This window comes from Sinocyclocheilus anshuiensis, unplaced genomic scaffold (genome assembly GCF_001515605.1).
Source record: "Sinocyclocheilus anshuiensis isolate Anshui unplaced genomic scaffold, SAMN03320099.WGS_v1.1 scaffold63, whole genome shotgun sequence".
Lineage (NCBI taxonomy): Eukaryota > Metazoa > Chordata > Actinopteri > Cypriniformes > Cyprinidae > Sinocyclocheilus > Sinocyclocheilus anshuiensis.
In genome coordinates, this window is record NW_015552625.1 from 484,393 (window position 1) to 509,439 (window position 25,047).

At 39.6% G+C, this 25,047-nt stretch overlaps 1 protein-coding gene across 1 annotated transcript in view; it reads right to left on the reverse strand.

The window, feature by feature from the left end:
- Window positions 1-14,333: 14,333 nt before the first annotated feature.
- LOC107666449 (B-cell lymphoma/leukemia 11A-like) overlaps window positions 14,334-25,047 on the reverse strand; it is a 57,177-nt gene continuing 46,463 nt past the window's right edge. The window contains exon 3 of the mRNA XM_016457771.1: window positions 14,334-18,762. Within this exon, the coding sequence (XP_016313257.1) occupies window positions 16,700-18,762 (2,063 nt within the window). The 3' untranslated portion in view covers window positions 14,334-16,699. The remainder of the gene's footprint in view (window positions 18,763-25,047) is intronic.

The following is a 25,047-nucleotide window of genomic DNA, read 5'->3' on the forward strand; positions in this document are numbered from 1 at the left end:
TTAAATAGTCTATTACATTATATGATACCTGACAAAGGTCAACATATACTGTATACTGTACATATTTAAATTCTATCTCACAAGACTTCCTCGTGGACTTCCAACAGCCAGCAGCAGCAACAATCATTCATTAAAGATGTTTTCAATTTGTGTTTTCATCTTGGCTCAATATGGAACAGATCCCTGGAGGTTGTCTACCCCCTCCTTCCAGCTACTAGCCCCATCACACCTCTGCCCTCCCACCATGACCTTGGGCAGAGCACTTGACCCACCCTGTGGGTCATTGCTGGTGGTTGTAACTGGAGAGCAAAGCTTCTTCTGACAGAGCTGGCTGTGTTTAGTCTGCTGCAGCCGAGGGGAGATCCAGTGGAGAAATGCTAAAGGCCAAAGCGTATCCACAGAGCCCCTGAAAACTAAAGCCCTACTGTCCAACTGAGTCCCAAAGGCTTCAAATGAGCACTAATGGATGCTAATAAAGCTGATGTGTTACCCGATACTTTTAATTTTAGAGAAGGAATATACAGCCGCCACAATCAGAGGCCCCCAATATACAAGTGCTGTAGGTGCTATGCTGATCGGTACAATATTGAACAGAATCTGTTGTGCATCTTTCACACTGATTTTAAAGGAAACTCTGAGGAATTCAGCAGAATGTATTTAAACATGTAAGTTGCAATGTGACAACAGTAAGATCATTAAAATGCATTAAAAATCGATAGGGTGAATATTTCATGCCAAAAATGTTTAAAATGTCTTGAAACTCTTATTTATTGCTGAACACATTATTAAATTATCTGAAACATTTAATAAATTATATTAATGCATTTGTTACACTTTTACTGTAAAGCACTCAGAACTGAATTGAAAATGACTTTTATATTCCAATTTAAATTATGAATTTGAACTGAATTTAAAAATGTAGGTAGCAAAATAAATTTTATTTACTGTAAAATCTCAAGAGGTTGAGATTGATGGAGCCTTTTTGGTATGTGGGTGCCAGTTAGAAAGCCTGAGAAAAAAATTGAGCCAAGCTTATAGTATATCAAAGAGGAAATCGATAGAAAATGGCCCGAAGTTGTTCATGACATATTTAGCTAAAGCAATTTTCCCCAAATAATATCACTGCATAATATCAGTATGTATGCCAAAAGCTGTTACTTGTCCATGGGTGTGCAGCACCCACTGAAGCTCCGCAGACACCGCGTAGGCATAGACGGCTGATTTCGTATTCACTGGATGCTCTTGCTTTTATTTTGCAAAGATTTAGTGGCAATGGTGTGAGTAGGAAGTCCTCTCTCAGGTGCTGTGGATGTCAGAGAGAGGGTACAGAGAGAGGAGAGAGTAATAAAGTGCTGATGGTAATTTAAAAAGCAGGCATGCATATCTGAGACTGGCCATGACACCCCTCTGTCCTCCACCCCTCTCCCTCTCTTTGCTTACCGGCCTTCCATTTTTCTTTTTCTCTTAATTTCCTTTCCCCCTGCCAGACAATCAATTTCCGCCCCTGGCATAGCGTTCATCTCTCTTTTTCTTTCCCTCTCTTTTTCCCTCACTCTTTCTCTCTCCATTCTCATGGTCAGATGACTGGAGCTGACCTTTTCACTATAACCCGTTATTAGAGAAATGACATTCAATCCCTGAGCCCGGAGGACACGGAGAGCCAGCGTCAGTCACCCAGGCCCCCACTGCTGCCCCCGGCTTGCCCCTGACCCTCCCCTTCACGCCGCGCAACCATCAATCAACTCGCTATCCTCAGGCGTCCGCCATACTACCACAGTCTCTGAGAGAAAGGTGCTCACCAAGAAGGATGGTCTTTGGGGTCATGTGACCGTCACACCTGTGAGCCGGGCTGCTGTCAGTCGGGGTCACAATGGTAACATAACTGGAAGGAGTGATGGAAAGAGAAGGAGGAGCTTCCCTTTAAAAAGATCCTGAGACTGTGAGGGTAATCTTCACACACATTACTATCACCCCGTTTACACCTGGTATTATGGTATATTGGTACCTGGTATATTTTTTATATATTTATTTTAAATAATCTTTTATGCTAGTTATTTTGTGCTTTGTCACAAGACATAAATGATGTACAAAAGTTCAAATGTTTAGGGTCAGTATTATATATTTTTTTAAAGAAATCAATATTTTTATTAAGCATGAACACATTAAATTGATCAAAATAATAAATACATTTATAATGTTACAAAATATATATATTTCAAATAAATTTGATTTCATCAAATAATCCCTAAAAAATGTTTCCATCAAAATATTAAGCAGCACACCTGTTTTCAATATTGATAATAAAAATAAATGTTTCTTGAGCAACAAATTAGCATGTTAGAATGATTTCTGAAGGATTGTGTGACACTGAAGACTGGAGTAATGGCTGCTGAAAATTCAACTTTGCCATCACAGGAATTAATTACATTTTAAAATATAGTAAAATAAAAAGCAGTTATTTTAAATTGTAATAATATTTCATAATATTACTGTTCTTACTGCATTTTTATCAAATAAAAAAACAGCCTTGGTGAGCATAAGAGACTTCTTTCAAAAACATAAAGAAAAATCTTACCAAACATTTGAATGGTTATCTAGACCCTCCCCTCGAAACCCGAAGTGGTCACAAGAGACACATTTAAGGGTGCGTGTTACTATCAGGTATAAACAATAATGTGTCTCAGCTGACCACTTACGATCAGATCACCCTAAACAGATCTTAATACCAAGTTTAAATAGAGCCTAAAAATGTTTAGGATCAAGAAAGGGAGTAAAAATAAATAAAATCAGGTTTGCTTTAGATTTAAAATGTCCTCATTAAATGATCATTACCATTGCAGTTTAATGAGCTCTTGAAGAAAAGATTAAATGGATGATAGTGGAAAATTTGATACAGAAAAACAGAGGCATAATTTGTTAGGGAAGCTTTTTTTTTTTTTTTACAGCAAAGTTTATTGACTGACCAGATGAGACACAGACACTGGCAATTTGGACCGACTACATGTGTGCTTTACACAATGAAAACACACTTTCTCACACTAATTATTTGCCCTTTGCCTTGGCAGAGAGGGGCTCAGGTTATGATAATTTTGTTATTTTTAGGTAATTGTTTCCAGTGTGCAAGTTCATGAACATTAAAGGGCTTGCCGCGTTTTTAATCTAGCGGATGAAGGCTCAACAGCAACAGCGATGTGCTCTAATGACAGAGGAGCCAATCATCGGCTCTCCTCACGCACACAGCAGAGCAAATAAACGGCCACTGGGCTGGGCTGCCTGCTCTCTCAAACTCTCGCTTCCTGCAGAGGCTTGCATGCAGCTGCATATGTGTGCGTGTGTACTTACAAAAGTGTCACTTGGTACAGTGCAGGTGAGGAGCAGGTATGTAGGACGGGGTGTGGGGGGGTGTACTCACGAAAGTGTCACTCGGTACAGTGCGGGTATGTAGGACGGGGTGTGGTCCAGGCCAGTCGAGCAGGTCAAGCATGTGACCAGCACCGGCGGGCAGAGGGTGTGGAGCAACCCGGAGAGATAAGCAGAAGGAGGGCCAATCGTGGCCCGATTCAGCTTCAGGTACAAAGTGTGCCTGCGGGAAGAGGACGAGAACTAATATTTCATACACACATACACGAGCCTTCAGGCATTTTCCACTGTTTCACAAACAAAAATTGATAGAGATGAGTCAGGCTCTCATGTTCAGGTTAACCTTTTAGCGTCCACAAGAACCTGAGCACTTACACTTCTACAGTGAACACACAAAACTCAGACATATGATGCACATCTTTAGACGACCTTATTATGACTGTCCTTGTGAAAAAGAAGTGCACTTAATTTTATTGAATGCACACTTGTAGTGTACTTCACATCTTGCATAATACAATATTAATAATATAATATTAATAATGAAATAAAAGTCCACTTAAGTGTGCTTAAATAGAGCAAATTTGCATGACTTATTAACATAGTAAGTACACTTTTATGAAGTGCACTTTGTAATAAAGTCAAATTGAAATTTTTACATTAAAGTACATTTTAAATCATTGTTTTAATAATCTTTTGTTGTGCTTTGAAGAAGAACATTTTAAATATTCAGTATGCTAATATAGTATTATTACAAATGTGTAGTTAAATACATGACATACACTCTTAAAAATAAAGGTGCTTCAAAAGGTTCTTCAAGCGATGCCATAGAAGAACCATTTTTGATTCCACAAAGAACCATTCAGTCAAAGGTTCTTTAAAGGACCATCTCTTTCTTACCTTTTTGTAATCTGAAGAACCTTCTTTCGCCACAAAGAACCTTTTGTCAAGCAGAAAGATTCTTCAGATGTTAAAGGTTCTTTATGGAACCATTTAGACAAAAAGGTTCTTCTATGGCATCGTGAAGCACCTTTATTTTTAAGAGTGTACAAGTTTCGATAGAAATTGCCTTAAAGTACCTTTTAGTTTACCATAAATGTTTGTCAGTATATCTGGCAGTACAGTTTAACAATATTTCAAAGACAACAGAAGTCATTATTAAATTAAATATTAAGATGTAAAGTCCTACTTAAGTGAGTAAGAAAGCACATTACAGTTCAGCTAATTGCATTTAATATCAGTTTAAACCATTATACCTTTTAATTGCAATTAACGTGCAATTAAGTGTTCAAAAACATTACATTCAGTTTGCAGTGTATTCTCTTAAACAATATCTTTTTTCTGTAATAAGGCTAAAGTGTATTTCTTTTACATAAGCATGACCTTTCACTAAGCTTTAAAATGTCTGGCATTTTCTCAAAAGAGCCTTTGCTCTTTTTAAAGAGTCTGGAGAGATCTGTGGGTTTGAATAGTTTTACACACAAATTTACAGAAATTATCCAACAATACAGTAAAATGTTGTTGCTGGGTCATTTCAGACAGGTATATCCACAGAGAATACAAGCAGTTTTTAATCATGTCACTGTATAATTTAACAATTTCTATAAAGAAAAAGAGCAAATGCTTTGCAGTCACTGTTGTTTTACTACATTTTATTGAAACTCACACTGTTCATGGACATTCTGAAAAGCTTCTCTGAGTTAACAACACTAACTAAGAGGGTGGCGCTTAGGCTCAGTTGTTTGAGGAAAAATATTTATCATTTACATAAAGCTGAGCTATCAGAAATACAGTCAGTAATGGGCTACAGAAGGCTAGTAGGTGTCAAAGGGAGCTGGGTTTGTGTAGGCAATTTAAAGTAGTACAGCTCATCTCAAGGGTCCGGAATCTGGGCCTGGTCTCAATAACAGAGTCGGCTTGATAATGTGAAAGAAAGAGAGAGAAGAAAGAAAGAAAGAAAGAAAGAGATTCTCCAACCACATCCTGAAAATAATTAGAACATGTAACCCATTGAAAAAAGGTTCAAATTCACAGAAGTAGATGACCTAAAAGATTTACCTCAGTTGAACAAGCCTCCAGAAGCACAGAGTTCTGGGCAACCGAGGCTTCGTGTGCACTGCTGGGAAATGGAGGACCACTGCACTAATGCCACTTGCTGGGTGGGTAAGTGGCACACATTAGCAGGCCCTGCAGGAGCAGTACATCAGAATCTACTCGAATCTGCTGGTCATAAACATCCATTATTTCAATACTCAAACTCAGTTTCTTCTTTCAGCCCATTTGGGAAGGAGAGATTTAGAGGGGGATCTTCCCCCCTTTTACAGAGTGGTCTTGTCTCAGAGAGTTCCGGAATGTTGACCGAGCTGACCTGAATCATTTAGCATGATAAGTAATAATGGGCACCTGTGGCCATCCACAGCATTCCAAGAAGACGGGACCACTGATATGATCAGTTACTCCAAATACTGATTTCTGGTGCTGAGGTCAGAAAGTACACACACACAAATACAAACCCAAATACTTATACAGGTGCAAAACACCAATTAACACATTAAAGTGATTGTTCACCCAATTTTGTCATTGTTTTCTCACCCCCAAAAAAGTATTTTTTACAGAATACTAAAGTAAATGCTACAGTAAAATCCATTAACTGCTTAACTATGTTACCTTAACATCTATGGCGAAAAAATGTAAAGGGTTTAACTGCAAGTACTGTAAAATGTATGTTTTTTTAAGTAAAAACAATGAATTACCATATAATTTAGATATATTTATTTTAAAAATACCATACATTTTATCTAAATACATTTTATGCTATCAAACACGATCAAAAAATAATAATTTTACAGTGATTTTCTGGCAACCACAGCTGCCGCTTTTTTTTTTTTTTTTTCTCTAAATTTAAAGGTCTATTTTTACAGTGTTTCACATAAGAAAGAAAGTCATGCAGGTTTGGAACTATCACTTTAAGAAGAGTTGAAAAACTCTTGGACAGCACAAACTTTGGTTTGTTTGTTTGTTTGTTTGTTTGTGTGTATATATTCAATTACAGGCTGTTGGAAAGGGTCTTCACTGAAATAAATATCTCTCACCTGTCAGAGCGTGATCTCTAGTTGGCCACTGGCTGCCTGACCTTGGCCATGTCATCGCTGTTTAAACACACACACAAACACACACACACCAGTCACCATTGCTGAAGACACCACAACTAATGGGCCCCCACCGTTCCAGCAGAGGCAGGAAATTAAAACGTTGATGAAGAAGTTATCGATCCCTCAAATTAATTCGGCCCTGATGGCCCAATAGTCACGGTGTGGGTGTGTAAACAGAAAATCCCTCACGCAGGAGGGCAAGACAAAGACAGAGAGCAAACCTCATCCACTCACTTCATAAAGTGAAGTCTACAGAGTCAAGTTTCAGACATTGAGATTCAATGTATTGTTTAGTCATTACCTGACAGGTTAATGTAAGGGCTTTTCACAAGTTCACATGTTAATGTGAAAGGGCAAGAAGGTTTGATGCTGTTTATAATGGAGGTGACTAAGCATGAGGATGGTGGAACAGAGGAAGTGAGGTAAGCAGCTGTTTATGTTGGCTTGTGATGAACAGGATAGACTTTAAATAGACTTTATTAGGAACAGACTATATGATCTCGCATTTAAACTGTATCTTTAGATATTGTGTAGCTACAAATAGCTATAAAGCTTTTTTGTACACTACCACTCAAAAGTCCAAAAAATCCCTTATTAAAGCATCTGAACATTGTTCAAAACTGATTGGTTGAACATGACTTCAATCTCAAGTGCAACCTTTGCTGGCTCTCCCCTTCCATTCAGCAGCATGTGTCAGGCCAGACGTATTGTAGTTCATGAAAAGGTCTGAGACACTGCAGATCAACCAGATTGTGTAGCATGCAGAGTTCAAAACACCCCCCCTCGGACGAGCAAACATGCTCAGTGAGGCTAAGGGGGAACTATGCCGCAACGGTGGCCAATCTCAGCGCAGGACTCAGAGGGGGGACCTGCACGATTCTCCTCTTGGATTCAGATATGCAAGACACTTCCTTTCTAGTGGGCCGCCCCAACAAAGGTGCTCAGTCATGTGAAACTTAATCTGCAGCCTTGCCATGCTGACCTCTCACCTCCACCATCTTAAGACTGAGAGAAAGAGCAAGAGCTGTGCTCAGGCAGAGGGAAACGGCATGGAGAACATACCAGGGAGACCATGAAGTTGTAAAATGAAGATGGAATGGCCTTTTGAAATCGCTTACAGCACATGAAAAATGTTCACTGTGTTCCTGACGCATTTCTCTGTGTGCTTGTTCAAGCCTGTGTGTGCATGTGTGTGACTCTGGGGATACAAACGTGAGCGAGTGTCAAAACAGTCTTAAGCGGTAGACAGAGTGCACTAGGGTCACTTTAACACAAAACAGTAGGACCACTAGACAAAACACAGTCAATCCTGGCCACACTGTTCTTCTCCAGCCCATATTATTAGACCACAAATGATAAAACAATATGGATCGCCATTTACACCTGGTATTTTATGTGCTTTTCTGAATGTACTGATCAGATGTTTTTCTTTTTAAGTCACCATGAAACAATAATTGATCATTCTTATTTTTTATGGAAAACTGCAGTGTTTGTTGTGCTGAGATTGTAGCACTGCCAGTGCCCTTGTTCTGACGTCAATGGGTTTCTTGAATGGATTTTGTTTTGTTTTGTTAAATGCCTGAAATAAGGTCCGTGGTTAACACAAGCTCAAGATATTTTCACGTTTTATTCAACAACATAAAACATCAGTAATACCCTTTTGTGATTTTTTTAACGCTTTTACTCTTCTTTAAAAAAAGGCAGTTGCTAACAAGTGGTTAAATGGGATTATTGTGGTTGTTGGGGACAATAAATATCATTACATCAAACAGGTCAATTCATCTACTAGCCTGCTTGTACAGCCTTATGAACAAAACAAGTAAGAGGAATCATAAACTTTTGTTGGTCAGAGAGCTTATTTTCTGCAATTATCCAACTAGGAATCAAGGTGATGTTGATTTTCGGATTGGCCTACACAAATACAACAACACTGCAACTCTCTATTAGCAAACAACAACAATCCAATCATATCCCAATGGACAAAATACTTTTTTTCTCTTTCAAGAAGTTGTTTCATTTGGATATACATGACAAAAAAGGGAAAAAGATGATCACATCTTCTAATTTATGTCGAATTTTTCCACATGTACAGTAGTTAAATCTATTTTTAGCATAATAGATGATTAGAATTACTTAGCATTAGCATTTATACACATTTTAGATTTCATCTCCCTCTGTATAGCTACATTTACATTAGGCTTTGTTTACAAAATATATATATATATATATATATATATATCAATTACTATTGGTGAAACACTTGACTGGGTAAAGAAGAACAAAAGTAATGCATGTATACATAGAAACGTGAGAAAAATAACCAAAAAATGGCTGCAGCTTTCCCCTGAAATTGTGAAGTGTGAAACTTCCGTTAACACCTGTATTTAGTACTGACCACTTTTAATCACCTGAGCCCAGTTAATACCAATTGTAAGCAATGCCTCCTTTTCACACCTGTCCCGTCCTCTCCTCCCCTCTAAAGCCCTCTACCAGCCATTAGGAACTGTCCTGAAAAAATCTCTGCGGTTCAACTTCAGCCGTCCTCTATGATTACCTCATTTTTACCCCGTCTCTTTCGTAGCGAAGGTGACCCAGGCTGTTCATCTCTGCAGCTGCAATTAACCCAGGTCACCCTGCACAGCTCCCAGAGTTGAGCAGGAACGAGACGTGTTAACAGCAAGCACGGACAGGCTTTTTTTCTCCAGCAGATTAGCTCAAGTCTGCCTGGACACACTGCCTCGCTCTCAACCATCAGGCTACGTTGGGATTAAGGCCTGCACTAGATGCCCTGAGGAGAGGAGAAGAGAGTCGAAGTTGTATATGTGGATGTGAGAGAAACTACCGACTGTCACCACAGACAAGCACTCGGATACTAGAAAACAGATTACTGGCCAGTTAATATAGATACAACTACAGTGCACACACTTACAAACCATAAATGTTTTTCCTTAGGGAGTGAACTTGACTCTCTGACCTTTACACTCCAGGCCATCCACACACACACACACCCTGCCCTTCAGTCCACACAGTCTTAACTTTATCTCGGTTGTCCACACCTTGCATTCCAAGTCTCTTGTCTATCTATAGACTTTAGCCTTCCAAGCTCAGCAAACAGCCAGGGTGAGAACAAGGCCAGCCATTAGTCCAACATGCCCTAGAGTGCTAAAAGTGGACAAGAGAGAGAGACACACACACACACACACACAGGAAGACACTGATAGATTTATGGTAATAACACACTCACTCTGTTGACCATGCAAGGGCAGGGGACTTGGATAAGTCACCAAACACTAGACTCCAACATCTGATGTCTGAGGTTCAAGGCTTGATGAGTCTGCGTGTTTGTGACCATAAAGTGTACTTTTATTACTTTATTCAACAGATGACCAGGACCACATGAAATCTGTGCCCACAGATTTCCAGAAAACTGGAAACAACCATTATTCAAAACATTTTACTGCCACTAGTTGTACAGCATTTGTTTGTTTAATACATTACTATTTTTCGTAATAAAAACGGAAACACCTTAAAAACGCAACAAATTTATGTGGGAAGCAAGTTGCCAATGGTGAAATAAATGAACTTTCATAATGATAATATTAATCATTCTGATTTTAATCAGCATTTTGTAATGTTCAGTAAAAATGTTAAAATGTATTTATTTATTTATTTATTTGTTCGTTCATTCATTCATTCATTCAATCAATCATTTAGTTTTAATGCAGTTATCTACACATATCAAAAGTCATTAAAAATGATTTTTGGTCCTCTACCAATAAAAGTACAGTACTCTCAGTTAATATTAAAATATTTTACTATATTTAATTCTATTCAGCAGAAATCCACAGATTTTTTCCCCAAAAATCTGCACAGAAAATGCAGAAAAAGTCTGCGTTCGGTTTGCACAAGCAGATGGCTAACCTATTGACCTCTTTGAAAGTATTATGTGACTCAGACAGGTTTTATTGGGCTAAGTGACAAATTAATAAAAGTCATTTCTCATTGGTCTTTTAAATATGTGAACCTATAATGTTCATTAATGCTCACAGAAGGTATTCGACTGTATATACAGTATGTTCTAAAAATGACACGTCTCTCCAGGGCCTCACACCACTGGTGAGAAAAAGAGAGGGAGAGTGAGTCCATATGTGACATACTTACGGACCATTCGAGTGACGCGCCTTCTCAGAATTCAATATGCCTCATTCAAGCAGGCTGTTATCTCCAAACAGGGCTCAGTGTGGGCTGTGGGCTCTGTTTATTCAAACCTAAAGGGCATTGCAATCTCCACAACAAAGTGTTCACCTGGGATCAATCAGTTAGCTTATTAAAGCACTAACATATTCAAATGATGCTGCTGCTGCTGCTGTTATTTTACTGTGTGTGTGTGTGTGTGTGTGTGTTTTTCCCTTGCACCATTTGTGATTAATTATCCCTCACAAATCTAATCATAGAACACACATGGTTGCTCCTAACTATCTATCTGTTGTCCTGTGCTTGAGGGGGAAAAACAACAATGAAGAGACTGATTCCACCTTTAATGAGATTGGAGTCAGCATACAAGTTCTTGTGGCATTGCTCGACCCCCATTCAGCAAGCAGGTGTCCATTTCTAATGACTCCAGGAGCCTGACAGCCTGCCGTTAAAGAAAGTGAGACACAGAGTGAGAGAGAGAGAGAGGAGAAAAACATGTTGGATGTGGCTCACTGGAATTAGGATAAAATGACACTTGACCAATTGACCCCACAAACCTTTGTTTGAAAAAAAGGCCTCTCAGTGTCAAAGGTTGAGCTTGGTGTGACATCTGAGTGCTAAGTCCCTATAACCTCTTATCCAAACCCATGGATACACAATTGTCTCTAATCTTTCATGTCTCCTTGAGATCAAATTGATGTGGAGGTTGTGTCTTTGTGTAAATTGCCACATGAGGCTGTTCTGTAAGAGCCGTGAGAGTAGTTTACGTTCAGATGATGTGCTGTAAATCTAAGCTTGGTTAACTGCCACATACTTTGAGAGCGGGTGCGAGGTGGTCATTGTCCATTAAGGTGCACTCACCTCACACCGCACAATTAATAGAGCAAAGCCAAGCTGAAATAAAGGAAATGATGCAAAGCTAGTTCAACACACAAGATGGGCACTGGTGATGAGGCATTCGTGTCTAGCAGTACCACAAACTCTCAAACCAACTGGAAAGTTGACAACGTGTAATGTTTAAACAACCGAGTCAACCTCTGTTTAGACAGCGGTACAGTCCTCTTGGCAACCTCATGCTGAACAGCCCAGAGCAGAATGCCTGCCAGCGGGCCATAAACACAAGGAACTTTTGATCAGAAGACCAATTTGCACGGCCAAGTCCACACAGACACAAAACTAAAACAAACCATGCACCTCAGTGTTTTGAGACTCACGTTTTCCAAGTTTCTGGAGAATTCTCAACTACAAAACACTGTGGAAAGGGAAAAGAAGAATATTTGGGGATACTGGGATTAGATTTTTATAACAGTGAGAACACATAATTTTTCCTGGAAGCCACCAATCTTGTTGTGTTTTGTTATCTGTTTATATATTGTTGTATTAGTTGCTAGTTTGATTTTTGACAGGCCATGACAGGAATAGTTCATCCAAAAATTCCTGAAAATGTACTCACCCTCATGTCGTTCCAAACCTGTATAACTTATATTCTTTCATGAAACACAAAAGGAGAAGTTTAGTTGAATGTCCAAGCTGTTCACTTCCATACAATGAAAGTGGATGGAGACCAGGAGCTGCAAAAAGAGAAAAAAGTGGCATTATAACGGTAGTCCATACAACTTTTACATTAAATTTACAAAGGTTCAGAAATTATATAGCTTTGTGTAAAAAAAAAAAAAAAGAGAGAAATTGAAATTTGTTTTATTCCATGAAAATTTTACCTTGATAATACAGCCATGGTCAATTCAAGTAAGTCATACAGGATTTGAAAGACATGAGGGTGAGATATGATGATGACAGAATTATCATAAATACAGCATTAAAGTCTACAAAAAATTGAGGGACTTTCAGTGCATGGGTTTATTCGAGCACTCGTTTTTCAGACATGAAGAGAAAGTCAGTGATTTGTTTTATTTGCCTGTAGTGTGGCATTGTTTGAGCAGAGTGACACGTTGTCTTGACAAGAGCCAGATTAATAAAATGGGAATGATTGGGTAGGGAGGGGTTGAAGTTTTGCGTCTTTCCCACCTGCCAAAACACAATAGGCCTCTCTAAACACAAGTGGCTATTTCTTTCTTGTGTTTGAAGAGGAATCTTAAAGAAACACATCTCAGCCTGGTTTTATGGATTTACGTTAGACAAAGGAGAAAATTTGAGTGTGCATTACTATAAACAACACTCAGTTTGTGGTCAAGGTTTTATTCTGCTACAAAACTAAGTTTCTGTTCATGTTGCTAATGCTGAACAGGTGAATGTAGGCAATATTTTTGCTGCATATAAAAGAGATAAACAAAATAAAGGCAGTTTCATAAGTGATGTTCCATCTGCGTATGTGGTAAAGCTGCTCTTCTGACTTATAGAACAGGTAAGGTAACACTTTTCAGGTCACTTGGTCACATGACCCCAGAGATTTGCAGAGCAGCCTGAAGGCCCTCCTACGCCCATAGGCTAAACACACCATTTCTGAACCACACAAACACAGTAGCGGGCAAAGGAACGGGGGGAGAGGAGAGGTGCCACAAGTCCAGAGCTGCTCAGTACGACCGTTCTAATTTTTTTGACATGCATACACCCAGCGGAGTTCAAGCAAATGAGAGTTAACCATCATGGCTTTAGTACGATACTCTGAGCTGTGTAAGTGGTGTGTGTGTGTCAAATGCAATAAAATTTTCCTATACAAACAATCAATTAATTAATTAATTGAAAGACAAAAATGCAGAGAGAAATCTTTGCCACCAGACACAGGTATATACTTTAATTTTTTTATTAATTGTTTTCAATAAAGGGACAAAATTGGTTGGTGAACAGGATAATGTAGACAACTGCCAGAAAATACAGACAGTGGTTTCTCCGATAAAACTCAACATAGACCAGAAACAAAAACAACAAAAAAGCAAGTCTGTCAATGACCTTTGGTCATTCTTTTCTTTAAAAGAAAAAAAAATGAAAACAAACCAACAAAAAAGGATCCATTCTATGTCTCCGTTTTGAACAGAGTATTTAAGCAATAATAAATAGTGACTCCCATTGAAAAAGATAAAGTTCAAGTTCAAGTTACAACAAACAGCTCTCATAACAGGAATAGAAAAGGCTGATAACAAAATATTCCACATTGCCATTTACAAAAGAGTATGAACTTAAGTGGGCAGCTCCTTTAGTTCCATTTCATTTTTAAATATGCTTTGCATATGAAAGTCGTCCCAATCTAAATATAAAGCACCATTTAATATTTGGCAATGAAAAAAAACACCTGCAAAACATTGATTATTTGAATTCATTTATTTGAATGATTTTTGTTTGTTTATTTACTGGTATTTTACTGCATATGAAGTTAGCTTTTTTTTCAAGATGCTGGAATGTATTCAGGTGAGACAGGTGAAAAGACAGAAGCACACTACAGAACAACCCAACATTAGCTTGCTGTACTGCATACAGAATGGCAGCAGAGGAGATTTTTAAAAAGAAGAACAGAAAAAAGATATGTACAACCACCTGTTTTAGCTAGTGTGGACATTCTCAAAAGACTCCTCGGGGAAACCATTGAATGGCCTCCTTTGTACAATGCCACACACTTTAATTTTTTAATTTGATATTTTTTTTTCCATTTTCTTTTTTTAAACATACAAATAATTCGCACTATATTATCCTGCCAAATTAAAAAAATATACCGTGGCAGCTTGTTGTTTTTTTCCACTACCAAAAAAGGTACAATAATACCTTTTGAGAGAACAAGCAACAGTTAAAAATACAAGCCTCAATATAAATACTGTAGTACCTACACTAGGTGAACATTTAATTCAAATACCATTCTAGAAATACAGAAGAAAGTAGACCATAAATGTGTTTTAGCATAGGAACTGACATGATGTGCATTTTCCTATATTTAAGTTTCTCTATTATATATTTTATATATAATCTTAAACCTTTCCCCAATGCAAGTTTGACCTGAAGAGCTGTGAAGAGCCAAGATGAAAAAAGAAAGAAAAATCAGGGGGAAAAAAATCTCAGATTTTTCCAATTTTATATATATTGTGATCAAGTCTTGAGCACCACCAAGACAAAGAGGAAAAGAGAAACAACAAACTTAAATACAGTTTCCCCTAAGATAATGAAATGTTACTTTTTAAAAAAGTCATTTTATTTTCATACTTAAAAAAAAGATTTGTACAAAAAAAGTTCTTGCAGTGAAAGCAGCAAGTTTCAATTGTCCGTACTTTGTCAAGCACTGTGTGCTTTGACACAATAATATTATATCGGAGGTGGGCTTTATCTTCATGAGGTGAGAGGAGGAGTTGACTTTTTTACATTAAACAATGACACCATGTTCGATTCATTAGGACGTTTTCCCTCTCGTGAATACCTGTAAACTGGGAAACTTTAACAGTGCACTTCGTTGTCCAACAAGCAAGCAATCTTAATTTATATTCAACTACTATACCTCCAATTAGCATGTCTAATATAAAAAGAAGGGCAGAGCGGCAGGTGCTGTCTAAACACCAAAAAACGTTGTCTAGAGTCATTGATGTCGTAATGCAACAATGAAAAAGAGTCTCCTTGAATGTCAACTTATACCACACCATGTGTGAAACTCATATAAAACAAAGGAACAAAAGTGACGTGTATGGTTTTCCCTCTCTCTGTGTCTCGCTCTTGCTCAGTCAGTCTTTCAGGTTCATTTAGTCTTTTAGGGAGCTCAGACATAGGCAATAATAAAGAAATAAGATTTTGACTCAGACCTGTAGGCAATTCATAGTTAATCATCACTGACAGCTGCAAATATTTCAATGCTTTCTTAATAACCAATTCTCAAGTATACATTACATTAGTTTGCTCCAAATGCCCTAAGGTGTTCCTTCGCAATGGACGTTCACACTAACAATGGTCATCAAAGAAACATCAAAATGTTGTGCTACTGAAGAGAAGACTTGAACAAACACAGAAAAGTCAAATAATTGTGGACTGAAAACTAGTACCGCCAAGTACAGTACCTTCAGATAGAAGAAGTAAACGAGGCTGAATCCCATACCATATACTGCATGTGCCATGCCCAGGACATAAACCATGATGGAAGGATACGTTTTACGTAGGTACCTAATGGTGATTAACTAGAAATTTCCTTAGCTTTTTGATTATTATTATTTCTCTCTAAAGTCACAGTTGACTGTAGCAGTAAGGTACTTGATGCAAGAACCTTCTGAGGATCCGATCGATCCTTATGTAGTATCTAGCTGAGACTCCAGAATTACAGCAGATGAGATTAACCAATGCAATTTCAAGATATCCAAGGCACTCTTTTTGTTTGTTTTACCAAATGATAGTACAAATTCAAATCTTAATGCTGTTTCCTTTTTGAGAAATCCAAAGGCTGTAATTATTTTTATTCCGTAATAGGGGCCAATTCGTATTTTAACCCTATGTGGACAGAACATCTTTTTGAAAGATTAGTTTAAGTGCGATTTCCAGCCCGCCCAAGGAGGGTTAGGCGATAGCCTGTAGTCCTCCATGTTACAACACAAAACTGTACATGATATGTATTACAGAATGTATGCAGCATGGTTGTTTTTTTCTTTTCTTTTTCTTTGATCTCAAAATAAAAAAAATAAAAATAAAGAAAAAAAACATTTGTAAAATAATGAACGATAAAACAGCAACACATTTACTAAACAACTAACCAACCAGGGACAATTTATTTTTAAAATTAGCCCAAATATATCATGCATGCTGTCAAATTTTCCAAAATGGGAAAGAAAAAAGAAAAAGTTCACAACATGTAAATTATTGCACAAGAGAAAGGCTCCAAGTTTGCGTCAATGCAATAGTATTGCCCCGATACAGATCATGCATTCAACGGTAAATGAAAAGGGTGTGCTGGTGGTGCCAAGCACGTTGTCTTAGCCTCCACTGGACTAGCGAAACAGGGAAATCTACAAGGATGAGGGTGGGAGTGGGGTAAGGTGTTATTCGCTGTTAACAGGCAAGTGAGCCACCACACTCCACCGCTACTCAGTTTTAATTTCGTTGTTCAATGCGCGGTCACTGTGCCATTTTTTCATGTGTTTCTCAAGGGTGCTGTACACACTAAAAGGCATCTGACAGATTTCACATTTGTAAACGTCCTTGCCCACTTGCCCGTGCGTTTTCATGTGCCGTGTTAGCTTGCTGCTCTGAGCGCAGGCATAATTACAGAGATCACACTTATAAGGCCTCTCACCCGTGTGGCTGCGCCGGTGCACTGTCAGATTACTGCAGTTTTTGAATATTTTGCCGCAGTACTCGCAGGTGTCACTGCGTCGGCCATCTTTCGAGCTGGGCCGACCATGACCCCCAAGGTGTGGCGTGCTGCCGCCACTGCCAGTCCCGCTGCGGCCCGAGACGCCACCATCCAGGTCCCCTGGTGGCGTAGAGAAGCGCAGGCTTCCATTCTCTGAGGAGTGCTCTGAAGACGAGGCGAAAGGCGATTGTCTGGAATCCCCGAAGTTCAGAAAGGGGTCCTTCAGCTGCCGAGAAGCAGCATAGCCAGCCAACCACTGGGAATAGACATTCTCAGTGTTGGGGATTGTAGGGGTGGAGAGGTCAAAGTCCTTCTCCAGCTTGATTCGTTTGGAGAAAGGACTAAGTGAGCTAGGACTGCCCAGTAGGAGCTTCTTGGACAAACCAACAGAGGCAGACTCACTGGGGGACGAGCCTCGACCATTGATAGCTGAGCCACAGCCCTCATCCACTCTGTCTGATTCCAGAGCCGAGTCCTCATCACACATGTCCCTATGTGCATCATTGTCAGAGTTAAGGGCTCCTCGCTTGTGTTGATGAAAAGCCTCGCTGTAGTGCTGCATGCTGGCAGCCAGGCCCATGCCCTGCATAACCTCAGGCAGTGAGCGCGGGATCCCGTCCTCGCCCGCACCCAGACGTCCGCCATGGTTCTCGTGGTGCCGTGCAGCCTCAAGGTTGAGGCTGAAGTGGTAGTTGTTTCTACCTCCCTCTCTCTCCAGCTCCTCCTCCTCTCCTTCCTCCTCTTCCTCTTCCTCCTCTTCTTCCTCCTCCTCCTCCTCTTCCTCTTCCTCTTCTTCCTCTCCGTTCTCTGGAATCAGACGGTTGTTTTCGCTTTTGAATTTGGCTACCACGGACTTGAGGGCATTACTGGCGCTACCCACCAAGTCGCTGGTTCCCGGCTCAGGGGAGCTGGCTGTGGACAAGCCATCGTCGGACTTGACCGTCATGGGCGATGACTTGTTCATGTGTGTCTTCATGTGCCGCTTCAGCTTGCTGGCCTGCGTACAGGCATGGTCGCACAAGTGGCACTTGTAAGGTTTCTCACCCGTGTGACTGCGTCGATGCACGATTAAATTACTCTGGAACTTGAAGGTCTTCCCACAGAACTCACAAGACTTGCTCTTCATTGGCGTGTTGGACTGTTGCGTAAGAGGGGTCGGGGTGGACTGGGAGCCAGAGGGGGACTGCATGGAAGGTAGGGGAGGGGTGGAGAGAAAGGGTGGCTTGGTTCCTGACTGGAATGGTTGTAGTAGCCGTTGCATAGGGCTGGGCCTGTTGGGTGAGAGAGGAGGAGTTGACCCTGAGGTGTTACCAGCCAGCTCCCTCAACCTACGAGAGAAGTCCATAACTGGGGGATCCATGGGTATGGGGTTGAGGCGCAGCACCCTGTCGAAGGCACTCGGGTGGTGGGTAGCCAAAGCCAGCTCCTCCGGGCTCAGGTGCTCCATGCGATGAGGGTCCAAGTGATGGCGAGGTGGAGGGCTAAAGAGAGGCGGCGTAGGGGGAAACCGACCCTCTCGGAGAGGGGGTCCATCACGTCCAGAGTTGGGTATCCGCAGTAGGTTGAATGGGCTTCCCTCTGGGAGATGGATGCCATGCAAGGGGGGCTGAGAGGAGCAATCTACACCCATTCCCAAAGGAGCTCCCACACGGGGCGTGAGCGGACTTCCGCGCTCACTCTCAAGGTAGATGCGGAAGCCATGAGTGTTCTGGGCATGTTGCAGCAGAAACCAGGCACTGCTGAACGGCTGCTTACAGGTTGTGCAAGTGTAGCTGCTGGGCTCATCTTTACCTGCAAAACACATAAGAGAAGAGTTAATTCTCCAATATTAACTGCAACTCATTTAAAGGAACAATAGAATAGAATAGAATAGAATAGAATAGAACCATTAAAAGATCTCTAGATCTGCTACATGTGTTTGTTCTCATTCCCTTTCTCAGCTGCTCCCTTGTGTATTTTGGACCTACAAAAAAGCCTAAAGATTGGGTCTTAATCATTTATGAACCTCCCTCATCTCCCATCTAGACCCCAGGCCTGTGCAGACCCCCATACTAACAGTCTCTCGTCAACTTTAGCCACTCAACAGGCAAAAGCAAGTATCACATAACAGTAAACACAGCTCTAATTATAAACATGCTCCCAAACAGCACTAAAGGCCAGGACCCAGTGGAGCAGAGCTTTTCACAACACAAGACCAGACAAAGCACTGGTAGCCCAGCAGAGAAAGACTGTGTTGGGGTTTCGGCTGTACACCGTTCAGCTGGTTCTTGTAACGGTTGTCAGCAGGGCTATAAAAGCAAATAATAGTGCTCTCTCAAGCTGAACACTTTCATCCATGTACAAAAACAGACGAACAGGAAGCATACAGTAAACAAAATCTGGAAGGACTACAGAAATATATCCTGTAAAGGGGCAACAGAGGAAACACACATTTTGTTAAGATGTATTAAAGGTTACATTACACAAAACTCAGGTGTTTTAAGCCAGTGGAAAGCTATAGGAGAATAGTAACATTTGTTGCAAACACTTCACACAATGAAAAAAAGATTGTTTTGACATTTTAATCCTATTTAATAAATTGTCAGCTCTTCAAATGCAAGCTCAAAAAAGATGAGTTTAAGCAACAGTTGCTTAAAATGGAAATAAAGGAATCTACCAGTAGAATAGAAAAAAAAGCAAAAAGAGAGACCATCTACTCCCTTACAACTAAAACAGTAAAGTATGTAGACAATGGTCACAGCAAAGGAACATTTAAAACAATAATTGACTTTCAATGGCATTTTGACAATGACCGGCGATTTTCCTCCCATTGCATTTGTAATCTCATTTAATGTTTCTGACTCCTCCACCACCTCATTTAGGAGATTAAATAATAAAGAAGGCTGGAAACAAGAGCCTTTCATCATTAAACACACTGTGCTGAAGCCTGATGCAATGTTACCCATTTATGAAATATTTTTTGTCTCTGCATTTTGGAGGAACTGATACATTATATTCTCAAAAAAAAAAAAAAAAACCTTGAAAAACTAGCAGATGCCCAATTGTCTGGTCTCTTTAAAAAAATTAACAGATGTTTTTACAACTTTTTCAACACTTATAATTTATGTACTAGTTTTAACCTTTCATTTATTTATTTTTTAAACGTGCCTGTATTAAACACATGTGCGTAACATGTATTTAGTATTATAAAAATGTTTAAAAATATATATATATTAATAAAAAAGGTAAAAACATCTTCATTACTACAAAACATATTGGAGGAAAAAACTTACCTCTCTCATAAATATGCTCAAGTCTAAATGTTTTATCTAATCCAGATGAAAGCTGTCAAAAGCTACAGAACCATTTTTGATAATTGCACTGAATAAATTCCTGAAAAAAAAAATTTTATAAAGTGCTGCAAATGGCATTTGCACCATCAACAGGTAAACAAGCAGCGGGTTCAGGATGCCTATAGTTAAAAAACACACGATTAACTCACAAATGGCAATGAAATGGATATTTTCATGAGGTAATGAGTGGCAGTTTGAACTTTGAAAATTACCAGCGCTAAAAGGGATGTTACATGCAAGGTACAGATATCTACCTACGCTCCCAAAAACGCAAGGTCAAGCGGTCAGGAAAAAAGCCATCATCCACACAGGAACCACAACAACAAACAGCGAAAATGGACAGGGGAGATGGATTTAACTCCCCCCACAAGCCAGAGGTCTCTAAACTGCTATCATGTACTGTTTACAACCATCCCGAGAGAAAGAGGGGAGAGGGAAAAAAGCAAAAAAAATGGAGAGATGGCGGGAAGAAAGGCTGAAAGAGGTGCTGAACGGAGCCGAACAGGCAGCGTGCACTCTTTCATCTCGTTTGTTTTCCTCAGAGGGTCTTTCTCTGAAGTCTTCAATAGCCAGCAAAGCATGTAACGAGGCAAGGCCTTTCTGCTGCTCAGAGGAGGAAAGGCAGGCCAAAGCCACTGTGGGTTTTCTCAGATAATCCTGTTAATGCACACAAATGGGGGTGGTTCTGGAAGGCTCCGTGTCGGGCAGACAGCCACCTCCGGACATCGCTGCACCCTTTTGTGCTGTCATCATTTTGTCTCTGCCTTGGCACTTCTTAAACATGGTAAATGAAAACACACACCCACTCTACATGACAAATGTGTGCAACAAATAAATGATAGGCGTTTAGGAATGACTAACATGAGTAAAGCTCAAAATAATATAAAACGTGGTGACGTATATCAGTGTTTCCCAAACTTTTTTATCATCTTAAGCCCTATCAGTAGCATCAAACCATAAATGTGTTCCATTTTACTCAAATTAAACTGGATATAATTTTAAACAAAAACAGACCCATCAAACAGCTTCACCGGAAATAAGTCAGGGAAAATATAAGAGAATCTTTTTCTGAGAAAAATTCCTTTTTAAATCAAATCCAGATGAGGTATATATTTTATTTATTAATTAAAGGCAACAAAACATACACGTTTAAAAGACCAAAATCTTTCCAAATAACCCTGGAACCTGCATAGTGCATACCCCTGTTATATACTAAAGACTTCAGACTTGACAGACAAATCTGACAGACGTTTAAAAAATTAATTATTAAATCAAATAAATAAAAAAATTATCCCAAGGTCCCAGAACAAAAGAGCAATGGTGACGATATCACACGCCAGCTTTCAGCTGACAGAGATGGGCAGTGAGGGAGGTGACGGTTGGTGTGAACAGAGAGAAAAATAACAGCACATTGCTGCTCTATGGCCCTGCCACCCACGAGCACCTCCTGACAATCTCACTCATGACCAACAGCTGAAAGCGAGGAAGGAAATATGTTGTGAGCCCCCCATCCACCCAATTCCCCCCCTGCTGAGTTCTGCATTTTGCTCAGGAAAACTGTAGCACACCAAACAGATAGCTTTACAGTGCAAAAATAACCAAAAAGTGTCAAGTTATGACTCGTGCAAATTTCAGACAGCTCGTCTGGGGCGCAAAACGTATAAAATCCACCTAGGGGACAGGTCAGCCATATTTTATTGCAAAAGTGCACTCAAACACACACACACACATAACCTGTTTGTTGGTATTGGAAAGGCACTGTGTTAGTTACACAAGCGCATTTACAAATGAAAAATTGTTTTACCGTCATACCAATTTCATTAAAATACACTTAAATACAGCTAAGTGCATGAAACGAATGGATTTATCTTGACTGACACACATGGATGACTGACACGTATAGATGGAGTGCGTGTATATTTGGAGTAATGTCTACAGTTGGCTTTGTTAAGAGAGTGGGGTGCATTTCTATGTGTGCCGTCTGGATCGATGGCGCTGGCAGACTAAGATGAATGCCAGATTAAAACAGCTCGGGCAGCCCAATATCCCCGACATGCAGATTCATCCATTGTTCTTCCTCCCACCACTAAAAAATCCACCCCCCTCACTCACACACGCACACAAACAGCGTCCGCGGCAAACAAAAGCACCGGATACAAACGCACTTGCGTACAGCGATTCAAAACCTCCTACATGCGAAAGCGCAGGTCATTTGGACAGTTGCTGGCATTTTGCGAGCTGTACTCTCAGCCTTCCATCTCGACAGCTTCACTGCTGTCACTAGCCGAGACTGCGGCTCCTTTTGTTTTGTCCTTGACGATTGTGTTAAGATTCAACAGCTCTCCGAGATAATGGTAATTGAAGTAATGCAACAATGCAGTAACAGGATTACTGAATGCAGGGGGAGAAAGGACAATGCCATGTAATATCATTTTTTAATTTTATCAGTGGCTTATGCTTTCAAGAGCCTCTGCATATATTTGTGTTTGAGGTGTCCCTTCACCTCTGCACCTGCTCAAGTCTCAAAATTATGACATTACCATTTAAGTATTACATTTTCGTGAATTAAGCACAGTGCATAGGAATCCTGTTAACATTGACAAATAAAATACATTTTATAAATCAATCAATGTCAAACTTTTTAAATCAAGTTTTGGGGTCATTTGTTTTTTTAAAGGTGCTTACCAAGGCTGCATTTATTTGATCAAAAATAGAGTAAAATGGGTAATATTGTGAAATATTGTTTTCTATGTTAATATATTTTATTATTATGCAATTTATTCCTGTTATGGCAAAGCTGAATTTTCAGCAGCCATTACTCCAGTCTTCAGTGTCTGTTTAAAAAAAAAAAATAACTAATCCCAAACTTTTGAATAGTAGTGTATATCAAGATTCTGTTACTGGTCAACATTCATTTGAAGTTATTTGCCATTTTTAATCACCTTTTGCTTTTGCTTTTTCATAATAAATTGTCCTGCACTGTGACAAATTAATTTTTAAAAGTACAAATATTTCAAGTAAAACTGCATGAAAAGACTAATCTAACTAGTTGTACTAATTTTGCTAATTTGCTCTCACACACACACGCACACGCACACACGTTTATTGCTGTGAATTGTGGGGACTTTCCATAGACTTTTTTATTACTTTTATACTGACCAAACGATTATTTTTTCTCCCCTAAACCTACCCCTTACAAAAAACCTGTTTGCATTGTTAAACTTTCAGATAAACATAATTTACTATTTTTAATAATTTTTTCCCTTGTGGGGACTGCCGGCCAGTTCCCACAATGTCAAAAATTTCAGGTTTTACTATCCTTGTGGGTCCCCACAATGTAGCATAAATAAGTACACACACACATGCATACATACATTTATAAGTAATAAACAATAGCAAACTGCTGTTTAAACTACTTTTTAGTACAGCATGAACATGCTGCAGGACATGAGAACCTCCCAAAATTATTTCATGTTGAATACCCATATATTAAAAAGTGAACATGATTGTCTTTTGATTTGATTAACTATAAAATAATAATGACAATAATAAGAAAAATATTTGCTAATTCTGAGCAGAGCAAGACTTCTAATGGGTGTCTGTGTTTAACCCATGTGTGTCAAAGCTCAGGTCATTTGTGTCTCTGGCTTGTATCAGTATTCCTCTAAGCAGTCTGGCTGGGTCGGCCCAGCACCGCTCTCACACACTCGGCTCTTTGTCCGGTTCCAGACTCTTTGTGGTGTGCTGAGTGACTGACCACAAACAAAGGCCTGTTTGACCAACACTTGTTCACTGACAAAGCTGGACAGAGGAAGTGCCATAGAAATCCCACAAAAGACTCAGAGACACTTCTCACACTGTGTGTCCTCCAAACCCAAACATTATGTATTTCTCTCTGCCTCGCCAAAAGAACGCACACTAATATCTTAACAATGAGATGTAATGCGCCCATATAGACAGACTGTGCTTTCCAAATAGACAGAGAGAGGCAAAAAATACTGACTTAAAAGAGATACTGTGGTAACTAGAGCTGGTGCTCTTGAACAGAAGTATGTCAGTAATTAACCTGGACAGGCCAGAAAAAATCTGACTTTCACGTTTGTTAACTTTCACCATCCCAAACCCTGATAAGAAGCAACTAGGTCACGTTTCAAGTCCCAAATAAAGAAACTTAACTAATGACACAGAAAATATTATGTATGCATGTGTGGAATTAAGAAATAAACTTAAAATCTGTGACGCTTGCAACTTTTATAAAGATAAGGTGTAAAAGAGTGTATAACAACAATTTGTGATGGGTCAATCAATCGCACTGGGGAGAAAATATGGGTTACAATTAAAAATCCAAATGGAATTCCCTCTCCACATTATGCGAGTAATCCCAGCATCAAATCATTCCAACATGCACCATGTCTCCCATCTGCCTGCCTGCCGGACAGCAAGCGCAATTAAGAGCGGGAGAGATTTCCACACACCTGACTCCCCTTTCCTTATCATTATTACAGTGAGGAGAGACGTGTCCCTTCCAATCAGAAATACACACAGCTAAACAGGGCCTGCCCAGCTAATGATAACCACAGAGAGTGGCATACGTTTCCCTCTCGAGCATGTCGAATCAAACCCGGCTGATCAGGCCAGACCGTAACATGTGCACAATTCTGTTATTGCTGAATACGAGAAGTTGATTTCAGTATTTAAGAACAACAATGAAACTAATTTCCCAATCCTCTTGGTGTGTCATTAG